The 23775-nt window shown below is 48.2% G+C and overlaps 1 protein-coding gene across 1 annotated transcript in view; it reads left to right on the forward strand.

Moving 5' to 3' along the window:
• The first annotated feature begins 15927 nt into the window (after positions 1-15927).
• tgfb3 (transforming growth factor, beta 3) overlaps positions 15928-23775 on the forward strand; it is a 114332-nt gene continuing 106484 nt past the window's right edge. The window contains exon 1 of the mRNA XM_070879706.1: positions 15928-16288. Coding sequence (XP_070735807.1) covers positions 15943-16288 — 346 coding nt within the window. The 5' untranslated portion in view covers positions 15928-15942. The remainder of the gene's footprint in view (positions 16289-23775) is intronic.

A 23775-nucleotide genomic window follows, 5' to 3' on the forward strand; every position in this document is an offset into this window, starting at 1 on the left:
TCAGATGATGACCTCGATGGGTGGCCTTCAGAAGGAGGGCGAAGGACACAGATTCCATGGAGCAATGACAGGCCTGTCATAGAGCCTGTCGTTGAGGAGCTTGGCGGAGTCGGCCTCCAACATTGTGCGGGGCTTTGCGCAGAGATTGGAGCTGGTGATTTCCAGCATGGAAACGGTGGGCAGCTCCGGGGGGGAGACCTTGTGGACACAAACATGCTGCTGGGTGTGACGGGTGATGTCACAGCTTCCAGTGCAGCACAAGTGGAGGCGAGCCCAGGTCACAGTGCTGCACTGGAAGCTCACACCGCTGCCATCGTCGCTGGGCTTACCGATGTGGAAAGAGGTTACAGGGTGTCAGAGGAGGACAGCTACCTGTTCGCCAACAGATTACTGAGACTACTGAGGCACTGACCCGGGGGAGTGGCACTGGGTCTGTGTCTCACTGTATCTGTGTCTGTGTGTCTCTGTAGTTCTGTGTCTGTGTGTCTCTGTAGTTCTGTGTCTGTGTGTCTCTGTGTCTGTGTGTCTCTGTAGTTCTGTGTCTCTGCAGTTCTGTGCCTGTGTGTCTCTGTGTCTGTGTGTCTCTGTAGTTCTGTGTCTGTGTGTCTCTGTAGTTCTGTGTCTGTGTGTCTCTGTGTCTGTGTGTCTCTGTAGTTCTGTGTCTCTGCAGTTCTGTGCCTGTGTGTCTCTGTGTCTGTGTGTCTCTGTAGTTCTGTGTCTGTGTGTCTCTGTAGTTCTGTGTCTGTGTGTCTCTGTGTCTGTGTGTTTCTGTAGTTCTGTGTCTCTGCAGTTCTGTGTCTGTGTGTCTCTGTAGTTCTGTGTCTGTGTGTCACTGTATTTCTCTGTCTGTGTCTGTATCTCTGTGTCTGTGTGTCTCTGTACTTCTGTGTCTGTGTGTCACTGTATCTGTGTCTGTGTGTCACTGTATCTGTGCCTGTGTGTCTCTGTATTTCTCTGACTGTGTGTCTGTATCTCTGTTTCTGTGTGTCACTGTATCTCTGTGTCTGTGTGTCACTGTATCTGTGTCTGTGTGTCTCTGTTTCTGTGTCTGTGTGTCTCTGTATTTCTCTGTCTGTGTATCTGTATCTCTGTATCTGTGTGTCTCTGTATTTCTCTGTCTGTGTGTCTGTATCTCTGTGTCTGTGTGTCTCTGTATTTTTGTGTCTGTGTGTCTCTGTATTTCTCTGTCTGTGTGTCACTGTATCTGTGTCTGTGTGTCACTGTATCTGTGCCTGTGTGTCTCTGTATTTCTCTGACTGTGTGTCTGTATCTCTGTGTCTGTGTGTCTCTGTATTTCTGTGTGTGCGTGTCTCTGTATTTCTCTGTCTGTGTGTCACTGTATTTCTATGTCTGTGTGTCACTGTATCTGTGTCTGTGTGTCTCTGTATTTCTGTGTCTGTGTGTCTGTATCTCTGTGTCTGCGTGTCTCTGTGTTTCTGTCTCTGTATCTCTGTGTCTCTGTATCTCTGTGTCTCTGTATCTGTGTCTGTGTGTCTCTGTATCTCTGTATCTCTGTGTCTGTGTGTCTCTGTATCTCTGTGTCTGTGTGTCTGTGTGTCATTTCTGTGTCTGTGTGTCTCTATCTCAGTGTCTGTGTGTCACATTCTGTGTCAGTGTGTCTCTGTATTTCTGTGCCTGTGTGTCACTGTATCTGTGTCTGTGTGTCTCTGTATCTCTGTGTCTCTGTATCTCTCTGTCTGTGTGTCTCTGTATCTGTGTCTGTGTGTTTCTGTCTCTGTATCTCTGTGTCTCTGTATCTCTGTGTCTCTGTATTTGTGTCTGTGTCTCTGTATCTCTGTATCTCTGTGTCTGTGTGTCTCTGTATCTCTGTGTCTGTGTGTCTGTGTGTCTCTGTATTTGTGTCTGTGTGTCTCTGTATCTCTGTGTCTGTGTGTCTCTGTTTCTGTGTCTGTGTGTTTCTGTATTTCTCTGTCTGTGTATCTGTATCTCTGTATCTGTGTGTCTCTGTATTTCTCTGTCTGTGTGTCTGTATCTCTGTGTCTGTGTGTCTCTGTATTTTTGTGTCTGTGTGTCTCTATCTCAGTGTCTGTGTGTCACATTCTGTGTCAGTGTGTCTCTGTATTTCTGTGCCTGTGTGTCACTGTATCTGTGTCTGTGTGTCTCTGTATCTCTGTGTCTCTGTATCTCTCTGTCTGTGTGTCTCTGTATCTGTGTCTGTGTGTTTCTGTCTCTGTATCTCTGTGTCTCTGTATCTCTGTGTCTCTGTATTTGTGTCTGTGTCTCTGTATCTCTGTATCTCTGTGTCTGTGTGTCTCTGTATCTCTGTGTCTGTGTGTCTGTGTGTCTCTGTATTTGTGTCTGTGTGTCTCTGTATCTCTGTGTCTGTGAGTCTCTGTATCTCTGTGTCTGTGTGTCACTGTATTTCTCTGTCTGTGTGTCTCTGTATCTCTGTATCTCTGTGTTACTATTTGTGTATGTGTGTCTCTGTATCTGTGTCTGTGTGTTTCTGTATCTCTGTGTCTGTGAGTCTCTGTATCTCTGTGTCTGTGTGTATCTGTATCTCTGTCTGTGTGTCTCTGTATTACTGTGTCTGTGTGTCTCTGTAGTTCTGTGTCTGTGTGTCTCTGTGTCTGTGTGTCTCTGTAGTTCTGTGTCTGTGTGTCACTGTATTTCTCTGTCTGTGTGTCTGTATCTCTGTGTCTGTGTGTCTCTGTATTTCTGTGTCTGTGTGTCTCTGTAGTTCTGTGTCTGTGTGTCACTGTATTTCTCTGTCTGTGTGTCTGTATCTCTGTGTCTGTGTGTCTCTGTATCTCTGTGTCTGTGTGTCTCTGTATTTCTGTGTCTGTGTGTCACTGTATCTGTGTCTGTGTGTCACTGTATCTGTGCCTGTGTGTCTCTATATTTCTCTGTCTGTGTATCTGTATCTCTGTTTCTGTGTGTCACTGTATCTCTGTGTCTGTGTGTCACTGTATCTGTGTCTGTGTGTCTCTGTATTTCTGTGTCTGTGAGTCTCTGTATCTCTGTGTCTGTGTGTCTCTGTTTCTGTGCCTGTGTGTCTCTGTATTTCTCTGTCTGTGTATCTGTATCTCTGTATCTGTGTGTCTCTGTATTTCTCTGTCTGTGTGTCTGTATCTCTGTGTCTGTGTGTCTCTGTATTTTTGTGTCTGTGTGTCACTGTATCTGTGTCTGTGTGTCACTGTATTTCTGTGTCTGTGTGTCACTGTATCTGTGTCTGTGTGTCTCTGTATTTCTCTGACTGTGTGTCTGTATCTCTGTGTCTGTGTATCTCTGTATTTCTGTGTGTGCGTGTCTCTGTATTTCTCTGTCTGTGTGTCACTGTATTTCTATGTCTGTGTGTCAATGTATCTGTGTCTGTGTGTCTCTGTATTTCTGTGTCTGTGAGTCTCTGTATCTCTGTGTCTGTGTGTCTCTGTTTCTGTGTCTGTGTGTCTCTGTACTTCTCTGTCTGTGTATCTGTATCTCTGTATCTGTGTGTCTCTGTATTTCTCTGTCTGTGTGTCTGTATCTCTGTGTCTGTGTGTCTCTGTATTTTTGTGTCTGTGTGTCTCTGTATTTCTCTGTCTGTGTGTCACTGTATCTGTGTCTGTGTGTCACTGTATCTGTGCCTGTGTGTCTCTGTATTTCTCTGACTGTGTGTCTGTATCTCTGTGTCTGTGTGTCTCTGTATTTCTGTGTGTGCGTGTCTCTGTATTTCTCTGTCTGTGTGTCACTGTATTTCTATGTCTGTGTGTCACTGTATCTGTGTCTGTGTGTTTCTGTATTTCTGTGTCTGTGTGTCTGTATCTCTGTGTCTGCGTGTCTCTGTGTTTCTGTCTCTGTATCTCTGTGTCTCTGTATCTCTGTGTCTCTGTATCTGTGTCTGCGTGTCTCTGTATCTCTGTATCTCTGTGTCTGTGTGTCTCTGTATCTCTGTGTCTGTGTGTCTGTGTGTCATTTCTGTGTCTGTGTGTCTCTATCTCTGTGTCTGTGTGTCACATTCTGTGTCAGTGTGTCTCTGTATTTCTGTGCCTGTGTGTCACTGTATCTGTGTCTGTGTATCTCTGTATCTCTGTGTCTCTGTATCTCTGTGTCTGTGTGTCTCTGTATCAGTGTCTGTGTGTTTCTGTCTCTGTATCTCTGTGTCTCTGTATCTCTGTGTCTCTGTATTTGTGTCTGTGTCTCTATATCTCTGTATCTCTGTGTCTGTGTGTCTCTGTATCTCTGTGTCTGTGTGTCTGTGTGTCTCTGTATTTGTGTCTGTGTGTCTCTGTATCTCTGTGTCTGTGAGTCTCTGTATCTCTGTGTCTGTGTGTCACTGTATTTCTCTGTCTGTGTGTCTCTGTATCTCTGTATCTCTGTGTTACTATTTGTGTATGTGTGTCTCTGTATCTGTGTCTGTGTGTTTCTGTATCTCTGTGTCTGTGAGTCTCTGTATCTCTGTGTCTGTGTGTATCTGTATCTCTGTCTGTGTGTCTCTGTATTTCTGTGTCTGTGTGTCTCTGTAGTTCTGTGTCTGTGTGTCTCTGTGTCTGTGTGTCTCTGTAGTTCTGTGTCTGTGTGTCACTGTATTTCTCTGTCTGTGTGTCTGTATCTCTGTGTCTGTGTGTCTCTGTATTTCTGTGTCTGTGTGTCTCTGTAGTTCTGTGTCTGTGTGTCACTGTATTTCTCTGTCTGTGTGTCTGTATCTCTGTGTCTGTGTGTCTCTGTATTTCTGTGTCTGTGTGTCACTGTATCTGTGTCTGTGTGTCACTGTATCTGTGTCTGTGTGTCTCTGTATTTCTGTGTCTGTGAGTCTCTGTATCTCTGTGTCTGTGTGTCTCTGTTTCTGTGCCTGTGTGTCTCTGTATTTCTCTGTCTGTGTATCTGTATCTCTGTATCTGTGTGTCTCTGTATTTCTCTGTCTGTGTGTCAATGTATCTGTGTCTGTGTGTCTCTGTATTTTTGTGTCTGTGTGTCACTGTATCTGTGTCTGTGTGTCACTGTATTTCTGTGTCTGTGTGTCACTGTATCTGTGTCTGTGTGTCTCTGTATTTCTCTGACTGTGTGTCTGTATCTCTGTGTCTGTGTATCTCTGTATTTCTGTGTGTGCGTGTCTCTGTATTTCTCTGTCTGTGTGTCACTGTATTTCTATGTCTGTGTGTCACTGTATCTGTGTCTGTGTGTCTCTGTATCTGTGCCTGTGTGTCTCTGTATTTCTCTGTCTGTGTGTCTGTATCTCTGTGTCTGCGTGTCTCTGTATTTCTCTGACTGTGTGTCATTATCTCTGTGTCTGCGTGTCTCTGTATCTCTGTGTCTGTGTGTCTCTGTATCTCTGTGTCTGTGTGTCTCTGTATCTCTGTATCTCTGTGTCTGTGTGTCTCTGTATCTCTGTGTCTGTGTGTCTGTGTGTCATTTCTGTGTCTGTGTGTCTCTGTATCTCTGTGTCTGTGTGTCACTTTCTGTGTCAGTGTGTCTCTGTATCTCTGTGTCTGTGTGTCTCTGTATCTCTGTGTCTGTGTGTCACTTTCTGTGTCAGTGTGTCTCTGTATTTCTGTGCCTGTGTGTCACTGTATCTGTGTCTGTGTGTCTCTGTATCTCTGTGTCTGTGTGTCTCTGTATCTGTGTCTGTGTGTTTCTGTCTCTGTATCTCTGTGTCTCTGTATTTGTGTCTGTGTCTCTGTATCTCTGTATCTCTATGTCTGTGTGTCTCTGTATCTCTGTGTCTGTGTGTCTGTGTGTCTCTGTATTTGTGTCTGTGTGTCTCTGTATCTCTGTGTCTGTGAGTCTCTGTATCTCTGTGTCTGTGTGTCACTGTATTTCTCTGTCTGTGTGTCTCTGTATCTCTGTATCTCTGTGTCACTATCTGTGTCTGTGTGTCTCTGTATCTGTGTCTGGGAGTCTCTGTATCTCTGTGTCTGTGAGTCTCTGTATCTCTGTGTCTGTGTGTATCTGTATCTTTGTCTGTGTGTCTCTGTATTTCTGTGTCTGTGTGTCACTGTATTTCTCTGTCTGTGTGTCTGTATCTCTGTGTCTGTGTGTCTCTGTATCTCTGTGTCTGTGTGTATCTGTATCTTTGTCTGTGTGTCTCTGTATTTCTGTGTCTGTGTGTCACTGTACTTCTCTGTCTGTATGTCTGTATCTCTGTGTCTGTGTGTCTCTGTATTTCTGTGTCTGTGTGTCACTGTATCTGTGTCTGTGTGTCACTGTATCTGCGTCTGTGTGTCTCTGTATTTCTCTGACTGTGTGTCTGTATTTCTGTGTCTGTGTGTCACTGTATCTCTGTGTCTGTGTGTCACTGTATCTGTGTCTGTGTGTCTCTGTATTTCTGTGTCTGTGAGTCACTGTATCTGTGTCTGTGTGTCTCTGTTTCTGTGCCTGTGTGTCTCTGTATTTCTCTGTCTGTGTATCTGTATCTCTGTATCTGTGTGTCTCTGTATTTCTCTGTCTGTGTGTCTGTATCTCTGTGTCTGTGTGTCTCTGTATTTTTGTGTCTGTGTGTCACTGTATCTGTGACTGTGTGTCACTGTATTTCTGTGTCTGTGTGTCACTGTATCTGTGTCTGTGTGTCTCTGTATTTCTCTGACTGTGTGTCTGTATCTCTGTGTCTGTGTGTCTCTGTATCTCTGTGTCTGTGTGTCACTTTCTGTGTCAGTGTGTCTCTGTATTTCTGTGCCTGTGTGTCACTGTATCTGTGTCTGTGTGTCTCTGTATCTCTGTGTCTGTGTGTCTCTGTATCTGTGTCTGTGTGTTTCTGTCTCTGTATCTCTGTGTCTCTGTATTTGTGTCTGTGTCTCTGTATCTCTGTATCTCTATGTCTGTGTGTCTCTGTATCTCTGTGTCTGTGTGTCTCTGTATTTCTGTGTGCGCGTCTCTCTGTAATTCTCTGTCTGTGTGTCACTGTATTTCTCTGTCTGTGTGTCACTGTATCTGTGTCCGTGTGTCTCTGTATCTGTGCCTGTGTGTCTCTGTATTTCTCTGTCTGTGTGTCTGTATCTCTGTGTCTGTGTGTCTCTGTATCTGTGTCTGTGTGTTTCTGTCTCTGTATCTCTGTGTCTCTGTATCTCTGTGTCTCTGTATTTGTGTCTGTGTGTCTCTGTATCTCTGTATCTCTGTGTCTGTGTGTCTCTGTATCTCTGTGTCTGTGTGTCTCTGTATCTGTGTCTGTGTGTCGCTGTATCTCTGTGTCTGTGAGTCTCTGTATCTCTGTGTCTGTGTGTCACTGTATTTCTCTGTCTGTGTGTATCTGTATCTGTCTGTGTGTCTCTGTATTTCTGTGTCTGTGTGTCACTGTATTTCTCTGTCTGTGTGTCTGTATCTCTGTGTCTGTGTGTCTCTGTATTTCTGTGTCTGTGTGTCACTGTATTTCTCTGTCTGTGTGTCTGTATCTCTGTGTCTGTGTGTCTCTGTATTTCTGTGTCTGTGTGTCACTGTATCTGTGTCTGTGTGTCACTGTATTTCTGTGTCTGTGTGTCACTGTATCTGTGTCTGTGTGTCTCTGTATTTCTCTGACTGTGTGTCTGTATCTCTGTGTCTGTGTGTCACTGTATCTCTGTGTCTGTGTGTCACTGTATCTGTGTCTGTGTGATCTCTGTATTTCTGTGTCTGTGAGTCTCTGTATCTCTGTGTCTGTGTGTCTCTGTTTCTGTGCCTGTGTGTCTCTGTATTTCTCTGTCTGTGTATCTGTATCTCTGTATCTGTGTGTCTCTGTATTTCTCTGTCTGTGTCTGTATCTCTGTGTCTGTGTGTCTCTGTACTTCTGTGTCTGTGTGTCACTGTATCTGTGTCTGTGTTTCACTGTATCTGTGCCTGTGTGTCTCTGTATTTCTCTGACTGTGCGTCTGTATCTCTGTTTCTGTGTGTCCCTGTATCTCTGTGTCTGTGTGTCACTGTATCTGTGTCTGTGTGTCTCTGTATTTCTGTGTCTGTGAGTCTCTGTATCTCTGTGTCTGTGTGTCTCTGTTTCTGTGCCTGTGTGTCTCTGTATTTCTCTGTCTGTGTATCTGTATCTCTGTATCTGTGTGTCTCTGTATTTCTCTGTCTGTGTCTGTATCTCTGTGTCTGTGTGTCTCTGTACTTCTGTGTCTGTGTGTCACTGTATCTGTGTCTGTGTTTCACTGTATCTGTGCCTGTGTGTCTCTGTATTTCTCTGACTTTGTGTCTGTATCTCTGTTTCTGTGTGTCACTGTATCTCTGTGTCTGTGTGTCACTGTATCTGTGTCTGTGTGTCTCTGTATTTCTGTGTCTGTGAGTCTCTGTATCTCTGTGTCTGTGTGTCTCTGTTTCTGTGCCTGTGTGTCTCTGTATTTCTCTGTCTGTGTATCTGTATCTCTGTATCTGTGTGTCTCTGTATTTCTCTGTCTGTGCGTCTGTATCTCTATGTCTGTGTGTCTCTGTATTTTTGTGTCTGTGTGTCACTGTATCTGTGTGTGTGTGTCACTGTATTTCTGTGTCTGTGTGTCACTGTATCTGTGTCTGTGTGTCTCTGTATTTCGCTGACTGTGTGTCTGTATCTCTGTGTCTGTGTGTCTCTGTATTTCTGTGTGTGCGTGTCTCTGTATTTCTCTGTCTGCGTGTCTCTGTGTTTCTGTCTCTGTATCTCTGTGTCTCTGTATCTCTGTGTCTCTGTATCTGTGTCTGTGTGTCTCTGTATCTCTGTATCTCTGTGTCTGTGTGTCTCTGTATCTCTGTGTCTGTGTGTCTGTGTGTCATTTCTGTGTCTGTGTGTCTCTATCTCTGTGTATGTGTGTCACATTCTGTGTCAGTGTGTCTCTGTATTTCTTTGTCTGTGTGTCTCTGTATCTCTGTGTCTCCGTATCTCTGTGTCTGTGTGTCTCTGTATCTGTGTCTGTGTCTTTCTGTCTCTGTATCTCTGTGTCTCTGTATCTTTGTGTCTCTGTATTTGTGTCTGTGTGTCTCTGTATCTCTGTATCTCTGTGTCTGTGTGTCTCTGTATCTCTGTGTCTGTGTGTCTGTGTGTCTCTGTATTTGTGTCTGTGAGTCTCTGTATCTCTGTGTCTGTGTGTCACTGTATTTCTCTGTCTGTGTGTCTCTGTATCTCTGTATCTCTGTGTCACTATCTGTGTCTGTGTGTCTCTGTATCTGTGTCTGTGTGTTTCTGTATCTCTGTGTCTATGAGTCTCTGTATCTCTGTGCCTGTGTGTATCTGTATCTCTGTCTGTGTGTCTCTGTATTTCTGTGTCTGTGTGTCTCTGTAGTTCTGTGTCTCTGCAGTTCTGTGTCTGTGTGTCTCTGTAGTTCTGTGTCTGTGTGTCACTGTATTTCTCTGTCTGTGTGTCTGTATCTCTGTGTCTGTGTGTCTCTGTATTTCTGTGTCTGTGTGTCTCTGTAGTTCTATGTCTGTGTGTCACTGTATTTCTCTATCTGTGTGTCTGTATCTCTGTGTCTGTGTGTCTCTGTATTTCTGTGTCTGTGTGTCACTGTATCTGTGTCTGTGTGTCACTGTATCTGTGCCTGTGTGTCTCTATATTTCTCTGACTGTGTGTCTGTATCTCTGTGTCTGTGAGTCTCTGTATCTCTGTGTCTGTGTGTCTCTGTTTCTGTGCCTGTGTGTCTCTGTATTTCTCTGTCTGTGTATCTGTATCTCTGTATCTGTGTGTCTCTGTATTTCTCTGTCTGTGTGTCTGTATCTCTGTGTCTGTGTGTCTCTGTATTTTTGTGTCTGTGTGTCACTGTATCTGTGTCTGTGTGTCACTGTATTTCTGTGTCTGTGTGTCACTGTATCTGTGTCTGTGTGTCTCTGTATTTCTCTGACTGTGTGTCTGTATCTCTGTGTCTGTGTGTCACTGTATTTCTGTGTGTGCGTGTCTCTGTATTTCTCTGTCTGTGTGTCACTGTATTTCTATGTCTGTGTGTCACTGTATCTGTGTCTGTGTGTCTCTGTATCTGTGCCTGTGTGTCTCTGTATTTCTCTGTCTGTGTGTCTGTATCTCTGTGTCTGCGTGTCTCTGTATTTCTCTGACTGTGTGTCTCTGTATCTCTGTGTCTCTGTGTCTGTGTGTCTCTGTATCTCTGTGTCTGTGTGTCTGTGTATCTGTGTCTGTGTGTCTCTGTATCTCTGTGTCTGTGTGTCTCTGTATCGCTGTGTCTGTGTGTCTCTGTATCTCTGTATCTCTGTGTCTGTGTGTCTCTGTATCTCTGTGTCTGTGTGTCTGTGTGTCATTTCTGTGTCTGTGTGTCTCTGTATCTCTGTGTCTGTGTGTCACTTTCTGTGTCAGTGTGTCTCTGTATTTCTGTGTCTGTGTGTCTCTGTATCTCTGTGTCTGTGTGTCACTTTCTGTGTCAGTGTGCCTCTGTATTTCTGTGCCTGTGTGTCACTGTATCTGTGTCTGTGTGTCTCTGTATCTCTGTGTCTGTGTGTCTCTGTATCTCTGTGTCTGTGTGTCTCTGTATCTGTGTCTGTGTGTTTCTGTCTCTGTATCTCTGTGTCTCTGTATTTGTGTCTGTGTCTCTGTATCTCTGTATCTCTGTGTCTGTGTGTCTCTGTATTTCTGTGTCTGTGTGTCTGTGTATCTCTGTATTTGTGTCTGTGTGTCTCTGTATCTCTGTGTCTGTGAGTCTCTGTATCTCTGTGTCTGTGTGTCACTGTATTTCTCTGTCTGTGTGTCTCTGTATCTCTGTATCTCTGTGTCACTATCTGTGTCTGTGTGTCTCTGTATCTGTGTCTGTGTGTCTCTGTATCTCTGTGTCTGTGAGTCTCTGTATCTCTGTGTCTGTGTGTATCTGTATCTTTGTCTGTGTGTCTCTGTATTTCTGTGTCTGTGTGTCACTGTATTTCTCTGTCTGTATGTCTGTATCTCTGTGTCTGTGTGTCTCTGTATTTCTGTGTCTGTGTGTCACTGTATCTGTGTCTGTGTGTCACTGTATCTGCGTCTGTGTGTCTCTGTATTTCTCTGACTGTGTGTCTGTATTTCTGTGTCTGTGTGTCACTGTATCTCTGTGTCTGTGTGTCACTGTATCTGTGTCTGTGTGTCTCTGTATTTCTGTGTCTGTGAGTCTCTGTATCTGTGTCTGTGTGTCTCTGTTTCTGTGCCTGTGTGTCTCTGTATTTCTCTGTCTGTGTATCTGTATCTCTGTATCTGTGTGTCTCTGTATTTCTCTGTCTGTGTGTCTGTATCTCTGTGTCTGTGTGTCTCTGTATTTTTGTGTCTGTGTGTCACTGTATCTGTGACTGTGTGTCACTGTATTTCTGTGTCTGTGTGTCACTGTATCTGTGTCTGTGTGTCTCTGTATTTCTCTGACTGTGTGTCTGTATCTCTGTGTCTGTGTGTCTCTGTATTTCTGTGTGCGCGTGTCTCTGTATTTCTCTGTCTGTGTGTCACTGTATTTCTATGTCTGTGTGTCACTGTATCTCTCTGACTGTGTGTCTGTATCTCTGTGTCTGTGTGTCACTTTCTGTGTCAGTGTGTCTCTGTATTTCTGTGTCTGTGTATCACTGTATCTGTGTCTGTGTGTCTCTGTATCTCTGTGTCTGTGTGTCTCTGTATCTGTGTCTGTGTGTTTCTGTCTCTGTATCTCTGTGTCTCTGTATCTCTGTGTCTCTGTATTTGTGTCTGTGTGTCTCCGTATCTCTGTATCTCTGTGTCTGTGTGTCTCTGTATCTCTGTGTCTGTGAGTCTCTGTATCTCTGTGTCTGCGTGTCACTATTTCTCTGTCTGTGTGTCTCTGTATCTCTGTGTCACTATCTGTGTCTGTGTGTCTCTGTATTTCTGTGTCTGTGTGTCTCTGTATCTGTGTCTGTGTGTCTCTGTATCTCTGTGTCTGTGCGTCTCTGTATCTCTGTGTCTGTGTGTATCTGTATCTGTCTGTGTGTCTCTGTATTTCTGTGTCTGTGTGTCACTGTATTTCTCTGTCTATGTGTCTGTATTTCTGTGTCTGTGTGTCACTGTATCTGTGTCTGTGTGTCACTGTATTTCTGTGTCTGTGTGTCACTGTATCTGTGTCTGTGTGTCTCTGTATTTCACTGACTGTGTGTCTGTATCTCTGTGTCTGTGTGTCACTGTATCTCTGTGTCTGTGTGTCACTGTATCTGTGTCTGTGTGTCTCTGTATTTCTGTGTCTGTGTATCTGTATTTCTCTGTCTGTGTATCTGTATCTCTGTATCTGTGTGTCTCTGTATTTCTCTGTCTGTGTCTGTATCTCTGTGTCTGTGTGTCGCTGTATTTTTGTGTCTGTGTGTCACTGTATCTGTGTCTGTGTGTCTCTGTGTCTGTGTGTCTCTGCAATTCTGTGTCTGTGTGTCTCTGTAGTTCTGTGTCTGTGTGTCTCTGTAGTTCTGTGTCTGTGTGTCTCTGTGTCTGTGTGTCTCTGTAGTTCTGTGTCTCTGCAGTTCTGTGTCTGTGTGTCTCTGTATTTCTCTGTCTGTGTGTCACTGTATTTCTCTGTCTGTGTGTCTGTATCTCTGTGTCTGTGTGTCTCTGTACTTCTGTGTCTATGTGTCACTGTATCTGTGTCTGTTTGTCACTGTATCTGTGCCTGTGTGTCTCTGTATTTCTCTGATTGTGTGTCTGTATCTCTGTGTCTGTGTGTCTCTGTATTTTTGTGTCTGTGTGTCACTGTATCTGTGTCTGTGTGTCACTGTATTTCTGTGTCTGTGTGTCACTGTATCTGTGTCTGTGTGTCTCTGTGTTTCTCTGACTGTGTGTCTGTATCTCTGTGTCTGTGTGTCTCTGTATTTCTGTGTGTGCGTGTCTCTGTATTTCTCTGACTGTGTGTCTGTATCTCTGTGTCTGCGTGTCTCTGTATTTCTCTGACTGTGTGTCTGTATCTCTGTGTCTGCGTGTCTCTGTATTTCTGTGTCTGTGTGTCTCTGTATCTGTGTCTGTGTGTTTCTGTCTCTCTATCTCTTTGTCTCTGTATCTCTGTGTCTCTGTATTTGTGTCTGTGTGTCTCTGTATTTCTGTGTCACTATCTGTGTCTGTGTGTCTCTGTATTTCTGTGTCTGTGTGTCTGTGTGTCTCTGTATTTGTGTCTGTGTGTCTCTGTATCTCTGTGTCTGTGAGTCTCTGTATCTCTGTGTCTGTGTGTCACTGTATTTCTCTGTCTGTGTGTCTCTGTATCTCTGTATCTCTGTGTCACTATCTGTGTCTGTGTGTCTCTGTATCTGTGTCTGTGTGTCTCTGTATCTTTGTGTCTGTGAGTCTCTGTATCTCTGTGTCTGTGTGTATCTGTATCTTTGTCTGTGTGTCTCTGTATTTTTGTGTCTGTGTGTCACTGTATTTCTCTGTCTGTGTGTCTGTATCTCTGTGTCTGTGTGTCTCTGTATCTCTGTGTCTGTGTGTCTGTGTGTCATTTCTGTGTCTGTGTGTCTCTGTATCTCTGTGTCTGTGTGTCATTTTCTGTGTCAGCGTGTCTCTGTATCTCTGTGTCTGTGTGTCTCTGTATCTCTGTGTCTGTGTGTCACTTTCTGTGTCTGTGTGTCACTGTATCTGTGTCCGTGTGTCTCTGTATCTGTGCCTGTGTATCTCTGTATTTCTCTGTCTGTGTGTCTGTATCTCTGTGTCTGTGTGTCTCTGTATTTCTCTGACTGTGTGTCTGTATCTCTGTGTCTGTGTGTCACTTTCTGTGTCAGTGTGTCTCTGTATTTCTGTGTCTGTGAGTCTCTGTATCTGTGTCTGTGTGTCTCTGTTTCTGTGCCTGTGTGTCTCTGTATTTCTCTGTCTGTGTATCTGTATCTCTGTATCTGTGTGTCTCTGTATTTCTCTGTCTGTGTGTCTGTATCTCTGTGTCTGTGTGTCTCTGTATTTTTGTGTCTGTGTGTCACTGTATCTGTGCTTGTGTGTCACTGTATTTCTGTGTCTGTGTGTCACTGTATCTGTGTCTGTGTGTCTCTGTATTTCTCTGACTGTGTGTCTGTATCTCTGTGTGTGTGTGTCTCTGTATTTCTGTGTGCGCGTGTCTCTGTATTTCTCTGTCTGTGTGTCACTGTATTTCTATGTCTGTGTGTCACTGTATCTGTGTCCGTGTGTCTCTGTATCTGTGCCTGTGTGTCTCTGTATTTCTCTGTCTGTGTGTCTGTATCTCTGTGTCTGTGTGTCTCTGTATTTCTCTGACTGTGTGTCTGTATCTCTGTGTCCGTGTGTCACTTTCTGTGTCAGTGTGTCTCTGTATTTCTGTGTCTGTGTGTCACTGTATCTGTGTCTGTGTGTCTCTGTATCTCTGTGTCTGTGTGTCTCTGTATCTGTGTCTGTGTGTTTCTGTCTCTGTATCACTGTGTCTCTGTATCTCTGTGTCTCTGTATTTGTGTCTGTGTGTCTCTGTATCTCTGTATCTCTGTGTCTGTGTGTCTCTGTATCTCTGTGTCCGTGTGTCTCTGTATCTCTGTGTCTGTGTGTCACTATTTCTCTGTCTGTGTGTCTCTGTATCTCTGTGTCACTATCTGTGTCTGTGTGTCTCTGTATTTCTGTGTATGTGTGTCTCTGTATCTGTGTCTGTGTGTCTCTGTATCTCTGTGTCTGTGAGTCTCTGTATCTCTGTGTCTGTGTGTATCTGTATCTGTCTGTGTGTCTCTGTATTTCTGTGTCTGTGTGTCACTGTATTTCTCTGTCTATGTGTCTGTATTTCTGTGTCTGTGTGTCACTGTATCTGTGTCTGTGTGTCACTGTATTTCTGTGTCTGTGTGTCACTGTATCTGTGTCTGTGTGTCTCTGTATTTCTCTGACTGTGTGTCTGTATCTCTGTGTCTGTGTGTCACTGTATCTCTGTGTCTGTGTGTCACTGTATCTGTGTCTGTGTGTCTCTGTATTTCTGTGTCTGTGTCTCTGTATTTCTCTGTCTGTGTCTGTATCTCTGTGTCTGTGTGTCGCTGTATTTTTGTGTCTGTGTGTCACTGTCTCTGTGTCTGTGTGTCTCTGCAATTCTGTGTCTGTGTGTCTCTGTAGTTCTGTGTCTGTGTGTCTCTGTGTCTGTGTGTCTCTGTAGTTCTGTGTCTCTGCAGTTCTGTGTCTGTGTGTCTCTGTAGTTCTGTGTCTGTGTGTCACTGTATTTCTCTGTCTGTGTGTCTGTATCTCTGTGTCTGTGTGTCTCTGTACTTCTGTGTCTATGTGTCACTGTATCTGTGTCTGTGTGTCACTGTATCTGTGTCTGTGTGTCACTGTATCTGTGTCTGTGTGTCACTGTATCTGTGCCTGTGTGTCTCTGTATTTCTCTGACTGTGTGTCTGTATCTTTGTTTCTGCGTGTCACTGTATCTCTGTGTCTGTGTGTCACTGTATTTCTGTGTCTGTGTGTCTCTGTATCTCTGTGTCTGTGTGTCACTGTATTTCTCTGTCTGCATGTCTCTGTATCTCTGTGTCTGTGTGTCTCTGTATCTCTATGTTTGTGTGTCTGTATCTGTGTCTGTGTGTCATTGTATTTCTCTGTCTGTGTGTGTCTGTATCTCTGTGTCTGTGTGTCACTATGTTTCTCTGTCTCTCTGTTCTGAATCTCTCCTCCCTGTTCCCTGAATACATCCAGAGGCTTGATCTGTCAGGATGACGTTGTGATCAGTGACAGGTCTGAATGATCCAACCCTCCGGGAGCGTCACTGATCCCAGCTATAAAAGCCAGGAGTGAGAGGCAGAGTGGGAGACAGGAACAAGTGAGAGAGAGAGTGAGGGGGCCAGAGAGCCGGAGCGGCATCTGACAGGCTCGCCAAGCGCTTTGTAGCCGAGGATCGCGGTGGAATATCAAGGAAAACTCTTGCCTTAAATCAAGTAGAAGAATAATATCGATTTATATATCGAGAGGGCAACGGATCCGGAGGAAAGGGGAGTGAGGAGCCGAGCTACTTTCGGAGAGCCGAGACTCCGCTGGCGTGAGGAGCTCAGAACATCTGGAAAGTTTTGTGAAAAGTTTTGGAAAAGTTTGTGGAGCGGTGCGGGCGGAGCGAGGGAAGCTGTGTGTGTGTGTGTGTGGGGGGGTGGGGGGGACGGGGGTGCGGGGGGTGTTCGGTGGAAGGGGATCTGGCGCTTTGGGTTTACTGGCCGTACCCTGGAGGATTGGGACGATGTGTGTTCAGAGGCTGCTGCTTGTGCTGACCGCCTTGGACCTGGTGGCGGTGACCCAGGCGCTGTCCACCTGCACCACCCTGGACACCGAGCACATCAGGAAGAAGCGAGTGGAGGCCATCAGGGGGCAGATCCTGAGCAAGCTGCGGCTCACCAGCCCCCCGGAGGAGCCGGGTCCCGCCGAGGTGCCAGTGCAGGTCCTGGCCATGTACAACAGCACCCGGGAGCTGCTGCAGGAGATGGGCAGAGACCGCCAGCAGAGCTGCCTCACCCACAACACCGACTTCGAGTACTATGCCAAGGAGGTGTACAAGTTCGATATGATCCAAGGCCCGGCCGTGGACAGTAAGTGAGACCCAGAGAGAGCGAGAGCCCCAACCTCCGTGCTAAAGTAATGAACACACCCGGGCACAGAGTGCTGGAGCAGGGAGAGGGTCTTTGGGCAGAAACCCCTCTTCACACACCTCCCACAGGGCTGTGGGGTGGGGGGGCGGGGGGTCTGTGCAGATCGCCTCCACTCACTGAGCTGCACATGAGGTTCTGATTCACATCTTGAGCCATCGGCAGAAAGGCCTGCCACACATCGCCGGGAATGAGCTAGTGCCCATTGCAGGTGGGCAAGACGGGCATGTCACGCGGGCATCCGGGCAGGGCGAGGCTCCAGCACGCGCCGTTACACCATTCCCCCCCTCCCCCCCCCCCTCCATCTCGCTTCCTCCCACCCCCTTTCTCCCCTCCGCCCCACGGTTCGTTCACCCTGGTCCCCGGGGAGTTGGCCAGTATTCCCCTCTCTTGCTGGGCAGCAGGTGGGCATGATGGAGGCCGGACAGTCCCAGCATTCATAGAGCCAGTGAAAGGCCTCTATTGAAACTGCAGTGTCAGTGGGAAGGCAAGGCCCCGGGGGTGGTGGGGGGGGGGGGGAGAGTGGGCACGTGGAGGTGTGGCGCTGGGACCCTGAGCCAAGAGTGCAGGGTTCACAAGGTCACAGGTCACACCCACACTGAACGTGGGCATGTCCCGCCTCCAGTGACAACAGTGAAAGTGGAAAGGTCTTTCATTTCTAGAGCACCTTTCCCAACCTCAGAACATCCCAAAGCGCTTTAGGGCCATTGACGTACTTTTGGAGTGTAGTCACTGTTGTAATGTGGGAAGCGGGCAGCCAATTTGTGCACAGCAAGCTCCACAAACAGCAATGTGATAATGACCAGATAATCTGTTTAGTGATGTTGGTTCAGGGTGAAATATTGGCCACAGCACATCGGTTGGCGTAGGTACATTAACATCAATCTGTATATATGAATAGAGACGGGTATTCTTTCATATACCCAGAACTATTCTGATACAACATAAGAAAGTATCTAACATGGTACTGAAGAATGCAGCATCATCCATAACCCCACCATCAAACACTCCCAGGGCAGGTACAGGGGGTTAGATACAGAGTAAAGCTCCCTCTACACTGTCCCATCAAACACTCCCAGGGCAGGTACAGGGGGTTAGATACAGAGTAAAGCTCTCTCTACACTGTCCCATCAAACACTCCCAGGGCAGGTACGGGTTAGATACAGAGTAAAGCTCCCTCTACACTGTCCCATCAAACACTCCCAGGGCAGGTACAGCAGAGTTAGGTATAAGGGATATGTGTTGAATTGTGTGGTCCCAGTGGGAAACTTGTATCTGAGCCCATGTTAGACATTCTCGTGTGTAACTGAAATCTAGGTGTGAGCTCCTAGTGGGCAAAGCTCACCACAGTGGGTTGCCGGATGTAAAGCTCCCCTGTAGAGAGCTCCTCGTACCCTGGGAAAGGGCGATTCTTAACTCCAAGTCCCGTTGAATGGCCGTACTGACTGAGTATAACCCCCGCTGTAGCTGTCACCCTGTCCCTGTGCCGGAGTTCGTGCTGTCGGCCCCACCCTCCCGGGGACAGCGCATACTCCCCGCTCACACACTCCCCCCGCTCACACAATCCCCCTGCACACACTCCCCGCTCACACACTCCCCCTGCACACACTCCCCCTGCACACACAATCCCCCTGCACACACTCCCCCCGCTCACACACTCCCCCCGCTCACACACTCACCCCGCTCACACACTCCCCCCGCTCACACACTCCCCCCGCTCACACACTCCCCCCGCTCACACACTCCCCCCGCTCACACACTCCCCCCGCACACACACTCCCCCTGCACACACTCCCCCCGCTCACACACTCCCCCTGCACACACTCCCCGCTCACACACTCCCCCTGCACACACTCCCCCCGCTCACACACTCCCCGCTCACACACTCCCCCTGCACACACTCCCCCCGCTCACACACTCCCCCTGCACACACTCCCCCTGCACACACTCCCACTGCACACACTCCCCCCGCTCACACACTCCCCCTGCACACACTCCCCGCTCACACACTCCCCCCGCTCACACACTCCCCCCGCTCACACTCCCCCCGCTCACACTCCCCCCGCTCACACACGCCCCCCGCTCACACACTCCCCCTGCACACACTCCCCCTGCACACACTCCCACTGCACACACTCCCCCCGCTCACACACTCCCCCTGCACACACTCCCCGCTCACACACTCCCCCCGCTCACACACTCCCCCTGCACACACTCCCCCCGCTCACACTCCCCCCGCTCACACACTCCCCCTGCACACACTCCCCGCTCACACACTCCCCCCGCTCACACAATCCCCCTGCACACACTCCCCCCGCTCACACAATCCCCCTGCACACACTCCCCCCGCTCACACACTCCCCCTGCACACATTCCCCGCTCACACACTCCCCCCGCTTACACACTCCCCGGCTCACACACTCCCACTGCACACACTCCCCCCGCTCACACACTCCCCCTGCACACACTCCCCCTGCACACACTCCCCCTGCACACACTCCCCCCGCTCACACACACTCCCCACTCACACACTCCCCCCGCTTACACACTCCCCCGCTCACACACTCCCCGCTCACACACTCCCCCAGCTCACACACTCCCCCCGGTCACACACTCTCCCCGGTCACACACTCCCCCCGGTCACACACTCCCCGCGCACACACTCCCCCCGCGCACACACTCCCCCCGGTCACACACTCCCCGCGCACACACTCCCCCCGCTCACACACTCCCCGCGCACACACTCCCCCCGCGCACACACTCCCCCCGCGCACACACTCCCCCCGCTCACACACTCCCCCCTGCACACACTCCCCCACACACTCCCCCTGCACACACTCCCCCTGCACACACACTCCGCCCGCTCGCACGCTCCCCCCGCTCGCACACTCCCCCCCGCGCGCACTCCCCCCGCGCGCACTCCCCCCGCGCACACTCCCCCCCCGCGCACACGACCCCACCCCTCCGCGCACACGCCCCCACCCCTCCGCGCACACACTCCCCCCGCGCACACTCCCCCCCGCGCACACTCCCCCCCGCGCACATACTCCCCCCGCGCACATACTCCCCCCGCGCAGACACTCCCCCCGCGCACACTCCCCCCGCGCAGACACTCCCCCCGCGCACACACTCCCCCCGCGCACACTCCCCACGCACACTCCCCGCGCACACTTCCTGCACACACTCCCCGCTCACAGGAGCAGCGAGCCAGCCCAGGGGAAAGGGCAGCATTCGAGTCAAGCTGGAAGGATAGAGTGAGGACCCACATTGCTGCACTCAGCTGCCTCCTATTTATTATTTATAAACCATCGTCTCGCCTTCCCCGTGCCCACCTCAGGCTTATCGAGAGTCCGACAGGCTCATAGAGAACCCTGGGCACGGGAGTGTGTCTACTGGCCCTGGGCACATAGAAACATAGAAACATAGAAAATAGGTGCAGGAGTAGGCCATTCAGCCCTTCGCGCCTGCACCACCATTCAATAAGATCATGGCTGATCATTCACCTCAGTACCCCTTTCCTGCTTTCTCTCCATACCCCTTGATCCCTTTAGCCGTAAGGGCCATATCTAACTCCCTCTTGAATATATCCAATGAACTGGCATCAACAACTCTCTGCGGCAGGTTAACAACTCTTTGAGTGAAGAAGTTTCTCCTCATCTCAGTCCTAAATGGCCTACCCCTTATCCTTAGACTGTGTCCCATGGTTCTGGACTTCCCCAACATCGGGAACATTCTTCCCGCATCTAACCCATCCAGTCCCGTCAGAATCTTAAACGTTTCTATGAGATCCCCTCTCATCCTTCTAAACTCCAGTGAATGCAGGCCCAGTTGATCCAGTCTCTCCTCATATGACAGTCCTGCCATCCCGGGAATCAGTCTGGTGAACCTTCGCTGCACTCCCTCAATAGCAAGAACGTCCTTCCTCAGATTAGGAGACCAAAACTGAACACAATATTCCAGGTGAGGCCTCACCAAGGCCCTGTACAACTGCAGTAAGACCTCCCTGCTCCTATACTCAAATCCCCTAGCAATGAAGGCCAACATGCCATTTGCCTTCTTCACTGCCTGCTGTACCTGCATGCCCACTTTCAGTGACTGATGAACCATGACACCCAGATCTCGTTGCACCTCCCCTTTTCCTAATCTGCCGCCATTCAGATAATATTCTGCCTTCGTGTTTTTGCCCCCAAAATGGATAACCTCACAGTTATCCACATTATACTGCATCTGCCATGCATTTGCCCACTCACCTAACCTGTCCAAGTCACCCTGCAGCCTCTTAGCGTCCCCCTCACAGCTCACACCGCCACCTAGCTTAGTGTCATCTGCAAACTTGCAGATACTGCACTCAATTCCTTCATCTAAATCGTTAATGTATATTGTAAAGAGCTGGGGTCCCAGCACTGAGCCCTGCGGCACCCCACTAGTCACTGCCTGCCATTCTGAAAAAGACCCGTTTATCCCGACTCTCTGCTTCCTGTCTGCCAACCAGTTCTCTATCCACGTCAGTATATTACCCCCAATACCATGTGCTTTAATTTTGCACACCAATCTCTTGTGTGGGACCTTGTCAAAAGCCTTTTGAAAGTCCAAATACACCACATCCACTGGTTCTCCCTTGTCCACTCTGCTAGTTACATCCTCAAAAAATTCCAGAAGATTCATCAAACATGATTTCCCTTTCATAAATCCATGCTGACTTGGACCGATCCTGTCACTGCTTTCCAAATGTACTACTATTTCATCCTTAATGATTGATTCCAACATTTTCCCCACTACTGATGTCAGGCTAACCGGTCTATAATTACCCATTTTCTCTCTCCCTCCTTTTTAAAAAGTGGTGTTACATTAGCTACCCTCCAGTCCATAGGAACTGCTCCAGAGTCGATAGACTGTTGGAAAATGATCACCAATGCATCCACTATTTCTAGGGCCACTTCCTTAAGTACTCTGGGATGCAGACTATCAGGCCCCGGGGATTTATCGGCCTTCAATCCCATCAATTTCCCTCACACAATTTCCTGCCTAATAAGGATATCCTTCAGTTCCTCCTTCTCACTAGACCCACTGTCCCCTCGTACATTCGGAAGGTTATTTGTGTCTTCCTTCGTGAAGACAGAACCAAAGTATTTGTTCAATTGGTCTGCCATTTCTTTGTTCCCCATTATAAATTCACCTGAATCTGACTGCAAGGAACCTACATTTGTCTTCACTAATCTTTTTCTCTTCACATATTCATTGAAAGTTTTGCAGTCAGTTTTTATGTTCCCTGTAAGCTTCCTCTCATACTCTATTTTCCCCCTCCTAATTAAACCCTTAGTCTTCCTCTGAATTCTAAATTTCTCCCAATCCTCAGGTTTGTTGCTTTTTCTGGCCAATTTATATGCCTCTTCCTTGGCTTTAACACTATCCTTAACTTCCCTTGTTAGCCACGGTTGAGCCACCTTCCCCGTTTTATTTTTACTCCAGACAGGGATGTACAATTGTTGAAGTTCATCCATGTGATCTTTAAATGTTTGCCATTGCCTATCCACCGTCAACCCTTTAAGTATCATTCGCCAGTCTATTCTAGCCAATTCACGCCTCAAACCATCGAAGTTACCTTTCCTTAAGTTCAGGACCCTAGTTTCCAAATTAACTGTGTCACTCTCCATCTTAATAAAGAATTCTACCATATTATGGTCACTCTTCTCCAAGGGGCCTCGCACAACAAGATTCCTAATTAGTCCCTTCTCATTACACATCACCCAGTCGGGTGTGTGTATACTGACCCTGGGTATGGGAGTGTATATACCGACACTGGGCACAGGACTATGTATACTGGCCCTGGGCACAGAAATGTGTTTACTGATCCTGGGTACGGGAGTGTGTATACTAACCCTGGATACGGGAGTGTGTATACTGACCCTGGGCCCGGGAGTGTGTATACTGACCCTGGGCACGGGAGTGTGTACACTGACCCTGGGCACGGGGGTGTGTACACTGACCCTGGGCCCGGGAGTGTGTATACTGACCCTGGGCACGGGAGGGTGTATACTGACCCTGGGCACGGGAGTGTGTATACTAACCCTGAGCACGGGAGTGTGTACACTGACCCTGGGCACGGGAGGGTGTATACTGACCCTGGGCACGGGAGTGTGTATACTAACCCTGAGCACGGGAGTGTGTACACTGACCCTGGGCACGGGAGTGTGTATACTAACCCTGAGCACGGGAGTGTGTACACTGACCCTGGGCACGGGGGTGTGTACACTGACCCTGGGCACGGGAGTGTGTATACTGACCCTGGGCACGGGAGTGTGTACACTGACCCTGGGCACGGGAGTGTGTACACTGACCCTGGGCACGGGAGGGTGTATACTGACCCTGGGCCCGGGAGTGTGTATACTGACCCTGGGCACGGGAGTGTGTACACTGACCCTGGGCACGGGGGTGTGTACACTGACCCTGGGCACGGGAGTGTGTATACTGACCCTGGGCACGGGAGTGTGTACACTGGCCCTGGGTAGAAGAGTGTGTACACTGGCCCTGGGTAGAAGAGTGTGTACACTGACCCTGGGTAGAAGAGTGTGTACACTGGCCCTGGGTACAAGAGTGTGTACACTGACCCTGGGTACAAGAGTGTGTACACTGGCCCTGGGTACAAGAGTGTGTACACTGGCCCTGGCACGACTCTCCACACTGACACTCGACCTTACTACATGGACCCACCAAACATTCAAGGGCAGCTACAGAGTAAGCAGCAGCCTCTCTGGTTGCAATCGGAATATATTTTCCTGAATTCTTGACAGACACTTTCTCACAGCTTGACGATGTTCTTTCATTCCTGAACCCTGACCCAGTCTGGCCTACATGTGACTCCCGTCTCGCCGACTGTTCGTTCGCCCCGAGGAGGCTGAGCAAAGTATCTGTTGTGAAAACAATCGCTGTGTGGTTAGAAGTCCCATGACCACTTTCTCAGGGGAGGTTTGGCTGCGAAGATTTCAGTGGCAGTCACTACAATATATATCGACTCCTTCTGTCCGTGCGGCAGTTCTGGTATTAAGGACCGAGGACTGCCAGGAACTGGGTCGTCACTGCCCCATACTAACTAGGGCAACAGCGACAGAGGACTTGGAGATGACCTTGTCATGGTCAGTGCCTGAACAATGTCAGCTACTTTGGGTCAGTGTGAAAAGAAAACGATTTACTTGCTATTCTATAGCGCCTTTCACTACACTGGAATGCCCAAAGCGCTTTACAGCTAATGAAGTACTTTTTGAAGTGTACTGTTGTAATGTGAGAAACGCGGCAGCCAATTTGTGCACAGCAAGCTCCCACAAACAGCAATGTGATAATGGCCAGATAATCTGTTTTAGTGAGGTTGATTGAGGGATAAATATTGGGAAGGACACCGGGGAGAACATCCACCTGAGAGCAGACGGGGCCTC

The sequence above is a fragment of the Pristiophorus japonicus genome, chromosome 4 (assembly GCF_044704955.1).
Source record: "Pristiophorus japonicus isolate sPriJap1 chromosome 4, sPriJap1.hap1, whole genome shotgun sequence".
Classification (NCBI taxonomy): Eukaryota; Metazoa; Chordata; class Chondrichthyes; family Pristiophoridae; genus Pristiophorus; species Pristiophorus japonicus.